This window comes from Camelina sativa, chromosome 19 (assembly GCF_000633955.1).
Source record: "Camelina sativa cultivar DH55 chromosome 19, Cs, whole genome shotgun sequence".
NCBI classification, from domain to species: domain Eukaryota; kingdom Viridiplantae; phylum Streptophyta; class Magnoliopsida; order Brassicales; family Brassicaceae; genus Camelina; species Camelina sativa.
The window spans coordinates 2,559,359-2,570,821 of NC_025703.1; the positions used below are offsets into that span (position 1 = coordinate 2,559,359).

General features: G+C 36.6%; 2 protein-coding genes across 7 annotated transcripts; both read right to left on the reverse strand.

Moving 5' to 3' along the window:
- On the reverse strand, nucleotides 399-8,503 carry LOC104764311 (protein FAR1-RELATED SEQUENCE 7). 6 transcript variants are annotated; one of them, XM_010487814.1, is made up of 3 exons: nucleotides 8,192-8,493; nucleotides 5,337-7,659; nucleotides 399-445 (listed from the first exon to the last, which is right to left on the reverse strand). In XM_010487814.1, the coding sequence occupies exons 1-2, from the start codon at nucleotides 8,203-8,205 to the stop codon at nucleotides 5,346-5,348; spliced, it is 2,328 nt and encodes a 775-aa protein (XP_010486116.1). In that variant the 5' UTR covers nucleotides 8,206-8,493; the 3' UTR covers nucleotides 399-445; nucleotides 5,337-5,345. The 6 variants fall into 6 exon arrangements, with proteins under 6 accessions (XP_010486116.1, XP_010486118.1, XP_010486117.1 ...); XM_010487816.2 differs by having other exon boundaries at nucleotides 421-445; nucleotides 5,332-7,659; XM_010487815.2 differs by lacking the exon at nucleotides 399-445 and adding an exon at nucleotides 4,365-4,729.
- LOC104764313 (probable galacturonosyltransferase-like 4) lies at nucleotides 8,895-10,913 on the reverse strand. Its single transcript, XM_010487818.2, has one exon. The coding sequence runs from the start codon at nucleotides 10,415-10,417 to the stop codon at nucleotides 9,380-9,382; it is 1,038 nt and encodes a 345-aa protein (XP_010486120.1). The 5' UTR covers nucleotides 10,418-10,913; the 3' UTR covers nucleotides 8,895-9,379.

An 11,463-nucleotide genomic window follows, 5' to 3' on the forward strand; every position in this document is an offset into this window, starting at 1 on the left:
GAAAACAGAGTCTGAAAAACATGATGGTGACAACGATACCAAAGTTCGATGGAGATTTCGAACATTGGAGCATGTTGATGGAGAACCTCATACGATGCAAGGAGTGGTGGGATCTAATAGAGGAAGGCTATGTCGAGCCAGCTAGAGGGGAGGTCCTAAGTTTCTACTCCAAATCTTTCAAAAATACTAAGTTGGTAGGTTCTTCACTTTCCTAGGATTTTTTTAGGAAACAAACATGAACAAAACACGAGAACGAACATACATGTAGTCACTAATAAACCCACCGATTTTATGAATGAATACAACTGGCCACACGACTTCGACGACCACTGCCACCGACTTGTCTGATGATTTTAAGTTAACAGAAGGGTTAGGATTTACGTTGGCGGTCCGAATTCCATCTTCACTAATAAAGTAAGGCTTCATCGTCTTCTTGTTTTTCAATCTATAACAGAGCAAAGGAAGTCTTGAAGATAATAAATAAATCATCAGGGACTACAGATACAAGCCCCTCTGGTTCACGGCAAACTCATCTAGGAATATGTCGACTGGTTAGCTATGTCACATGAAACTGTATCAATCCTTTATACAGATATATAAGCCCGAACGTCATAAACTGCTAAACTATAAACTTGAATCTAATGGCAAAATGTTTCCAAGAGCTCAGACATAAATGAAATAGTGTGAATTCATAAGGAGGCTGAACAGAGGGAGAAGTCTGCAGCCGATGAAGCAACAACACAACCCAAATGAGAAACTGAGAAGGACAAGAACAGAAAAACAACCTCGCTACTACCCACACTTTTGAAGATTATAAACTCGAGAAACAAAAGAGAATCAGGACAATGACCTTACTTGGTTCCTCATCTCTGCCAACACAGTTTCTTCCCACCCTTGCGCATGATCTCATACGCAAGCTTATACTTCTCTTTGAATCAACGATCTACAAGTTCGTCTTTTGTTCGGCTATTCTTCAAATCAACGAACATTAAGACAACCCCTTTGTTCGGCTATTCCCGGGAATCAACGAACACAAGGTTTCCTATCAGTTACGCTGCGCCAATTACCTAGTGACTTTTAATTACATTCTCCCTAAGGTGACAATGTTTTCAGCAAGGTGACTTTTAATCTACAGATGACTTGGGTCGCAAGAAAATCATATATATAGAAGATATCTACACATATATATATATATCTTATTGTTGAAAACAATGATAAAGCAAAAGCCCTAGCTAGTGTAAAGGAAATCTCCTCAGGTGACTATGTTTCCAGCAAGCGTACGTGCCTGATTTGCTTGATCAAAATCTGGTTTAACGCTGGTTCATGTTTGATTCAGACCAGGGATTACGCACAGATTGATTCACGCTAAAGACAACGAAGGAAATGGCACAAACACAAATTGGAAAATAGCAGAAAAAAGCATTGGCAAGTTCGTGGAATTGGTGATTTTGATGAGCTTAGTGCGCATAGCGAGGATTCAACAACTTACCAAAATACATAAGTAGAAAGCATTACTAAATACTAACAACTTGATGAAGTTGATGCTATGGACGGAAAAAAAGGTAAGAATTTACAGCAACGGAAAGAAAAAAGAAAGCGTGAAACAAACACGGCATTCTAATTTGGTCTAATAATTACATTAGTGCGTAGAGGATGGTGAATAGATGTAAGAATGACAAACTTTTGAATTATATAATTGATAAAGACATGCAAGCTGATCTAAATTGAAGCAAGAACGCGCATCGTCATGGGTATAAATAATGCTACAACACAGAGGAAAAATCACATCATATCATTCTTACAAACACATTTACAAAACACCACTAGTTCTTACCAAAACACATTTTAGTTCTTAATTACAACAATATTGTTTTGCAAGATGACGATGAATAATTTGCAGAATTTTGCTCACGCAAACGAAGGTAAATGTACAATAAAATTTAATTACACAGAGTTATACAACTTTAGAGTTACTATTCTCTTCTTCTCGTCTAACAACAAATTATATTGTTTTTCTTTTTTTTCAAGATATCGTGCAACTTCCTCAAACTTCTAGAAACGGTTGACTTGATACGGTGGATATTCATCAGCTACTGCTCCGGTACGGTGAGTTTCCTCTGACCGACGATCTTAAGGGTACTACAGTGACCGAAGGGCTCTACATTCTAAACTTGACTCAGATCCTGACGAACACTCATGGACAGTGCCCTGCTTGGGTTCATACAGGTTTAGGACGAATAAAAAATAAAATGGCAATTTGTTATTAAAAAATGTTAAAACAATATAATACAACGGTTATTCATACAATACGTAGATGATACGTATTTTTAATTGTTTATGTATTTATACTATTGTGACTATGATCAAACCATATATATATATATATATATATATACATTGTTTGATTGTTTGATATATTGAGTATAGTTAACATAAAATTCTATATAAATATAAATTGTAGGTGTGATTATTTATATATAGCAACAAATTAGTTATTTATTTGTTTTTTAAAATGTTGAGTAGATATTAATAAAAAAATAAGCAAAACATATGTAAAATATGAATAAAACATAAGTAAAATATTTTTACATATGTATTTTCACTACAAAAAAGAAGGCTTTTAAAATCGGTTTTAATTTAACTTAACGTCAGTTTATAACTGACTCTAAATAATTCGCGTCCCACAATCGAATCAACACAATTTTGAGATCTCGATTTATTAACCTAATTTTTGTCATGTTCACACGAAGCTTTCTCTAGAAATAAGTTCATAACTTACCGTCGGTTTGTTTACGTCAGTTTAATAAACGATGTTAAATCCCTTAATATTTTTAATCTTTACGTCGTTTATTGAAGTGACGTTAATAAACTGACGTTATCTAATAAAATATAACACATAAAATAGATTGTCAAATATGATATCATCTATTTTGTATATCACATTAGCATTTTGTTAGTTCATTAAAAATATCTTTTCATATAAAATTTTAATACAAGTTTTCAACTTTCATGTAATTTTTCATTTTATTTTCAAACATTTAATACATTATATAATACTCTATTAATACAGATAAAATATTAAAAATATGAAATAAGAAGAACTAATAACAAACAGAATATCATAAATTTTAAAAATAAAAAATGTAAACACATTTTCAAACTAAATAGTAAATACATAACCTAACTAAAAAAATATGGCATTACAATTTTTTTACTATTTTGTCTTTTGTGGCTCGGCAAATGCCTTTTTGGCTTTTTCAATACACATAGACACGTCACTGCTCATGGATCAACTCGGTCTCAAGACTCTCAACTACTCTTCAAGTCCAAAATCAAAATGTTCTTAAGCTTCGATCGGCGTATCTAGATAATAGATAGCTGATGGACGAATATTGCAACCCCAAATATACCGCATACACGACGACGTCATGTAGTTAAGGTTTATACAGTAAAACCTCTATATATTAATAAGATCGGAACTATGAAATTTTATTAATTTATAGAGGTTTTTAATTTATAGATAAATTAATATTTTATCAATTTATGAAGAGATTTTCTTATTTTCATATTCAAAAATTTCTATTACAAAATAAGGTATTTTTGTTATCATTCACATTTTTAAAAAATTTTCTTAATTTATAATCTTGATTATCGTAATAGGATGACTGTCAATTATTTAATAGATTATCTAGGTAAAAATGAGAAATGTTAAAAGTTTAGAGTTTAGAAAAAATTGTTACTACTATCCTTCATACCATGAAATGAAGTCGCAGAAAATATTGCGGTACATTTAAAACTAATTACTAAAGATGCAATTATCGCATCTATGACTCTTCACAAATTATGGATGAGATTTGAAAATACAACAATGAAAAAATTAGAGATGAGCTCCAACCAAAATGCAAATTCAAAAATAGACAAACAACAATAGAATCATATTTCACTATATTTTCTTTTATATATATATATATATCAGTTTATATGATTATTAATTTATGATATTGATGAGACTATATCCTTGCATAGGATTTCTAAAAAAATTATTATCTTATTATTTTATTGAAATGTGTCATTTTTTACAGCGACCCAACTCGGGACCGGAAGAATTTATTAACTTATTGCGAGTATTAATTTAAAGAATTCTACTCTATATTATTTTATTTTCTTGCTCTTCCCATATTTTTGCTTTTTGTTTTTCTTTTTTTTCCCCAATTTTTTTTTAACTCTATTAAGTTCGTGCAGTGACGATGTCCCAAAACCGGTAATTGTGCATTACCTAATCACACCGATAATTAGTTAGGTTCATCAATCTCTTCTTCTTATTTTTTTGATTTGTTTTTTTTTAATGATATATATATATATACAACATAATAAAGGCTTCATCGTCAGTTTTTGCTTATCAAACGTCCTAACTCCTAAGGATTCATATGTATGAACTTCCAAAATGTCCAAATCTTCCAAAAATTCTAAGTTGGTAGGTTCTTCACTTTCCTAGGATTTTTTTAGGAAACAAACGTGAACAAAACACGAGAACGAACATACGTGTAGTCACTAAACCCACCGATTTTATCAATGAATACAACTGGCCACACCACTTCGACGACCACTCCACTGCCACCTCCTTGTCTGATGATTTAAAGTTAACAGAAGGGTTAGGATTTACATTGGCGTCCCCAATTCCATCATCACTAATAAAGTAAGGCTTCTTCGTCTTCTTGTTTTTTTCAATCTGTAACAGAGGAAAGGAAGTCTTGAAAAAGATGAATAAATCATCAGGGATTACAATATACAAGCCCCTCTGGTTCACGGCAAACTCATTTATGTCGACTGGTTAGGTAGAAAATATTCAACCTTTCTATCAAATGAAGTTGTCTCACTAAAGCAATTTTATACGACATCTGTCAGGATCAATCCTTTATACAGTATTAAGGCCGAGTGTCATTAACTGCTGAACTATAAACTATAAACTCATTTATGTCGACTGGTTAGGTAGAAAATATTCAACCTTTCTATCAAATGAAGTTGTCTCACTAAAGCAATTTTATACGACATCTGTCAGGATCAATCCTTTATACAGTATTAAGGCCGAGTGTCATTAACTGCTGAACTATAAACTGAATCTAATGGCAAAATGAGATCCAAGAGCTCAGACATAAATGAAATAGTTTTAATTCATAAGGAGGCAGAACAGAGGGAGAGTCTGCAGCCGATGAGGCAACAACACAACCGAAATGAGAGAAACTGAGAAGGACCACGACACAAGCTTTTGAAGATTTAGATATTTAAGATTATAAACTCGAGAAACAAGTTAAAGAGAATCAGGACAATGACCTTACTTGGTTTCCTCATCTCTGCCAACACAGTTTCTTCCCACCCTCGCGCATGATCTCATATGCAAGCTTATACTTCTCCAGAGAAGATGTCCCAAACTCTATATACTTCGAAGCTGCTTCCCTCAGGCTCCAGATCATCAAGGCCTTGAGGTCCTGAGAAGTCACGCCTGATTCTACATCGCGTACGAACCCAAACTCCGCGTTTTTGGTCCAGCGATGCAGTATATACCGAGATGGGAGTTCTCGAATGTCTAAGAGGTTGAACACTTTAAAGATATGTCTGCAGAGAAGTCCTTCGTACTCAAACATCTGACAACTGCAGCTTGCATTGAGATTCGATGCACTGAAAGTTACAGCGTGTTTCTCATTCTCGTTCCCACATTTCCTCACCAGAAACCTGCTGATAGCTCCTTCCTCATAGGTCTTTAAACCAAGGTAATTATAAGACTGAGCAAGCTCGCTCTGGAAAATCCTGAAAATGGTGAGCGTGTACAACCTTCTGCATTGTTCTTCAACGGGTTCTTTCGTTTGTAGAAACGGCTGCAAGTTATAAGAATTGAAATCCTCTTTCCGTTCCTCTTCACGGCGCTGCTCGAGTCCTTGCTCATACCGCGAGATGAACTCCGTGAGAGACGTTAGAGAATTAAGAGAAGTTCCGTAAAATGGCTCAATGGTGCCATTTACAGGGATTCCACCAAAGAAACTGGCTCTTAGATATGCCGGTACCCAATTCTCTCGTTTTTCATATATTTCTCTGAGCCACATGTTCTCCCTAAGGCCGTACTTGTTTACCAAAGCACTCCACATAGTGTCAAACTCCACCGTTGTCTGCGACTGGTATAAACATTTCTCGTACTCGTACTTGAACTCATTCGGGAATGACCCGAGATTTTCTCGTTCTTTGGACCTTATCTGCCACGCTGAGAACCGGTGATGTGCCCCGGGAAAGACTTGAGCCACTGCTTGTTGGATAGGCAAGTCTTGATCAGCTACAATAGATCTCGGACGACGCCCTGACATGGCACGAAGCCATGTCTGAAACAACCATGAGAAAGCCTCTTTAGATTCATCAGCAACTAAGGCACCCCCGAGAAGCACGGGTTGCCTATGGTGATTAAAACCGATAAACATAGCAAACGGAACAGAGTATTCTCCTTTTCTATATGAAGTATCAAAAACAACAGCATCACCAAACTGACTACAGGCGAACCTTGATCTGCTATCTGCCCAAAAAATACTCATACAGCTTCCATTACTATCAAGCTCGACGGCGTAAAAGAATCCCATGTCTTCTGCCTGTTTTGACTGAAAGTAATCGAAAAGCACTGGATACCATTCTTTTCCTATGGTGTTTTCTCTGGCTTTACTGATGTGATTGCTGAAGTCGTTTAGTTCAATAAGATCCACAGAATCCAACCCTCCTGTCACATCTTCTGTTATCTTTTTCATACCAGCATTCTTCTTTCCCGGTTCAAGCTCATGATTATGATCTTTATTGAGACGATCCACTATCCAACCTCCAGAGTCTTGTCTTTTGATCCTCATGTAAGCTCCACAGCCCATTCTCGAAGGATGCTGAAACCCTTCTTTTGAACACACAAATCTTCTTGACGTGATTGATCCGTCAACTTTTGATCGAAACAACTGACCTATCCGAACTCTAAAACCTACAACTTCTGCATACGCTTGATAAAACTGGCAAGCTTCATTAGCTGAGCTGAACTCCAACCCTGCATAAGGTTCGGTAGCCTTGGGTTGCGTTTGCCCATCACTCTCTTCAGCTCCTTTGAAGCGCTTAAAAGAGATCACACCAGAAGGGCATGACCTTCCTTTATCAGCCTCATCAACAACTTTCATCTTGGGTCTATGTGGAACCGATATGCCTAGCTTCGTGGGAGTAGGTGCTCTCTGTTGTACTGAAGGACGAGGAGTAGTCTCTTCTACTTGACCTCCAAGCTCGTGGTTGTGCTCCTTCTGAATCTGGTCAAGAACCCATTTGCCAGTATCTCGTCGCTGCACTCTGATAAACGCAGGACACCCGGTTCTTGAATTAAGCTGAAAACCTTCTTTAGAGCAAACAAACCTCCTCGACGAAACTGTTCCATCGGTCCTGGATCTATACAACTGACCCGTCCTAACCTTAAAACCAGTCCTCGTAGCATAAGAGTTGTAGTAGTCCCTTGCTTCCTCTGCAGTGTCAAACTCCAGTCCAACATACGGTTCAACTCGAGAGTCTCCTTCATCTTCACCAATGCCATTGTGATTCATAATCCGCATACCTAACGGGTAAGCTTTGACAACCATGTTGTTAGGCTCAGTATCTGCACTGCATCAAACCAAAAAGTAAAACGACAGTTATCTACTATCCAACCAATGTCAATGATGCTAAAACCTAACTAGACGTTATTCTAGGAACAATTAATTAGCCTTCAGTGCCATGTGAATACTACAGAAAATAAATCGAAATAAGAAGGAATAAATGTTGGACACAGACACAGACACAGACACTGAAACAGTAAATACAAAACCGATACAGATTGGTACTGAATTGGATTGGAAGACACTACTATCTGATCTCATACCATTAAGCTTAGATCTCTAAAACATTTTTACACATTCTTGCTTTTTATGTAACAAAAATAGCTAAAATGGAAAACTTTAAAAGAAGAAACAATGAGAATAGAGAATCAAAGAAAGCAGTGAAGTGCATATTAATCAAAAACCTCACATCTAACCCAATTACAAGCCAACAACACCAGAAGAAGAAATTAAATTCCTAAGGAAGCAGAGAAGAGAGATTATAAAAAACATATCGAAAGACAAATTAGCAAAATGGATTTGTTCATTCCAAAGATTACCTCTCCATGTCCATCGAAGCAAACAGAGAGAGACCACCGAAACAGAGAGAAGCAGCAAAACCCTTTTATTTAGTAAGGACGGAGATTGCGAGACAGAGCTCGGAAGGGTTCAAATGGTTTGTGTGGCGATTAATTAGACTCCACTTATAACGAGTCTCAATTCTTGACCGTCACCATTATCCTTGTAGAGATGATTTGCAACGAAGAAGATACAAAATTTAGGGATTGAAACGAAGAAGAAGAAGAAGAAGAAGATAGATAGACAGAGAAACAGAGAGGAGAGAGAGAATGAGAATGAGAATGAGAAGAAGCAAGCAAAGCAAAAAAAAAGCTTCCTTTTTTTATCCGTCAATTGACCAAACTTTTAAGATTTTGATGTAATAATAATTAAACAAAATAGATTTGATTACTTAAAAAGATTAAACAAACAAATTTAATTAACTTTCCAAAGGACATGGTAGTAGTACCCACCAACACCATTGTCTCCAACTCATTCTCATAAACAAAAAAAAAAGTCACCTTTTTTAACCGATTTAACATAAAGGAAACACATTTATTTTCCCCGGTGGATACAAATCGAATCGGGCGATCAGGGATCTATGTTTCGTCCGAACAGTATCTTCTTCCGATCAGAGCAGAGAGACAAGGTTATAACTGTATCGAAGACGTCTCTATATAGTCTTATATTCTGGTAAAACGCTGACTTCGATCACTCTCTGTATCCGGAATTCGAAACGGTGTAGCTTGTTTCTGTGTTTGATCGATTTGTTTTTGTGATAAAGTTTCGAAATTTCGATGATTTCTATAGAATTTAGATGATTCGATGCTCTGTTTTTTTAGTAGTATCAGATACTAAAGAGATTTTGAATTGAACAAAAAATGAATTGAATCCTCCAATTTTTTTTTGGTACCTATGTACATTACACGCGGAATATTCTAAAGGTTGAATCAAAGAGAGTGAAGAAGAAAACTGATGATAATACCATCTCTCTTGTGCTGAAACACACACTGAGCTCTCAAATGCACAATGTATTGTGTTAACATTACACTTTCTTTCACTCGTAATGAACATTTTTTGGCTCTCTTTGATCTCGTCGCTAAAAAAAACCCCTGCTTTCTTGTTGTATCTTCTCCTCTCCTATTTTATGTGCCATGGTTTAAATTTAAATGTGTTTGTCTTTTTGCCCTCTACTCTTCTAACGAATGTCTTGATGAACGGTATAGATCATATGGTGCCCATAGATGATCAACGATACAAGGCTTTCTTGAATCTAGTCTCAACCATGGCTTCCCTTTCCCGCTCCAATGAAGAAGACTTATCGGACCAGGATGCAACGTTCTACAGTTTCCTTCGAAATTATCCCCTCCGAGACCGTGCTGGTTCCACCTATGGTTAACCGCTTTTATATCACCCGCGAATATGAGCAGAAACGGAGGTAGTGATCCCAAATGGTATATTCTCTTTTGCTTTTGAATCGTCATCCACTCTTCCACCTTCTGTGTGTATGATCCTTTCCTCCATTTGTTTACATCAACTACCATCACCCCTGTGTTGAAGTAACACGGGCGTTTTCCTTCGAGTACTTTCACAAGCACCGGGTCTGACCAGAAAGCTTTTGTGAAATAGTAGGTGAAGTTTGCGTGGCAGTACTCGGGAGCTGCCACGACTTTACCTTCCATCTCCACATGCCACAGCTTCTCTATGTCGTCTACCACAACGAGGTCAGAGTCTAGGTAGATGATCCGGTTCACGGTGCTGGGGATGATGTCCGCGAGGTAGATTCTCGCGTAGTTCAGCGGCTGGTCGAGGGCCTGCCTGATGGATTTAGAGATTTTGCTGCGGACGAGGTTTGGATCGAACTGATAAATCTTGAAGTTGAGGTAAGGAAAGGTTGATTTGATGCTGGAGAAGAGGTCGTTTTCGAAATGAGGGAGGGAGAGGAAATGAAAAGAGAGGTTTTCAGGGCAAGTTGAATGCTGAAGGAGAGACAAAACGGCTGCCATTGTCCCACGGAGGTAGTTTGTGTCGAGAGTCATGGCGATATGGATGTGATCAGCCTCAAGGGTTCCGCATTGATCACCGTTTCTAAAAGCCGGGGCTTCTCTGAAAACAGGGAGAGTTGGAGCAGAGGGCTTATGAAGAATGACTCCAACACGAACCGCCATTGTGGTTGTGACCAAGAGGAGGCCTAGGAGTTGTGTATAGGAGAGGCTCCTTGAGGCCATCCTGAACCTAATTCTCAGGTGAACTCTTTTATTATTTTTTTCACTTTTTTATTTTTTAATTTTATTTTAAAAAGGGTTTATCATTACAAGTTAAAAAGATGAATAGTTAATAGAGCCATTGTTTAGGGAGGGGGCTAGAATAAAGGATTTGGGGAGAGGCTTGTTTTATTAGCAGTCGAAATGTAGGGAAGAGATTGAACTTCGGACTGTTTCCCACACAATCTTTGTCTCAAAAGAATCCCAATTTCCTATGAAATAGGAACAAGACAAGTCTGTTTTTGTCCCAATGAAACCGGAGATAATTTTTAGATTTTGTTTCTTCTTCCTTAGATTCTTAGCAAACTGGTATATGTTTTTTTTTTAGGACAATATTGTGCTGATCTATTTGCTTTGCTGTCATTTCTTTTTTAGTTCAATGCGCCGGCTGAAAATTTTGTGAAAAAAAAAAAAATGGTACCAAAATAGAATAACGAACTTTTGCCTAAAATATCTTGCATGTTTTTCATGTACACAAAACAACAAATATTCTTATGCAATTCAAACTAGAGAGTTGAATGTTGTCTGAATCGGACATCTTAGTGGTGAGCAGCTAAGCTAGTTGGCTCTGCATATATCCATAATTTAGTATACAATTGGTTAATAACCGATTAAACCGACACTGAACTGGTCTACTGCAATGTAAGCAATGATTTTGGACATTACTTACATAACAAAAAATAATTGTTATGTGAAGAGCTATTAAGAAGAATAAGTGTGCAAGAATTAAATTATAAATTTATGGACCAGAGAAGATCTTTCGATTACAAAAAGTGCATCAATTACTGATAATGTGAGTTGGCTTTTCCAAAAACGACAAAGATACGATGTTTGGTAACGCCAGTTGTATACGTAAGACTCGTCATTGCGACAAATAGAAAAATTTGAGTTGGAACTTATTCTTTCACCAAGAATAGACATTTGCAGATAAGACAAAATATAAATCGCAAATCGAATCTTTCTGCTACAAGATTTATTTTTCTACTTCAATGTATAAGTTGGTCAAAGTT

Bases quoted from the DNA above. Each gene is read 5' to 3' on its own strand.
- LOC104764313 (XM_010487818.2), bottom strand. From the start codon at position 10,417: ATGGCCTCAAGGAGCCTCTCCTATACACAACTCCTAGGCCTCCTCTTG.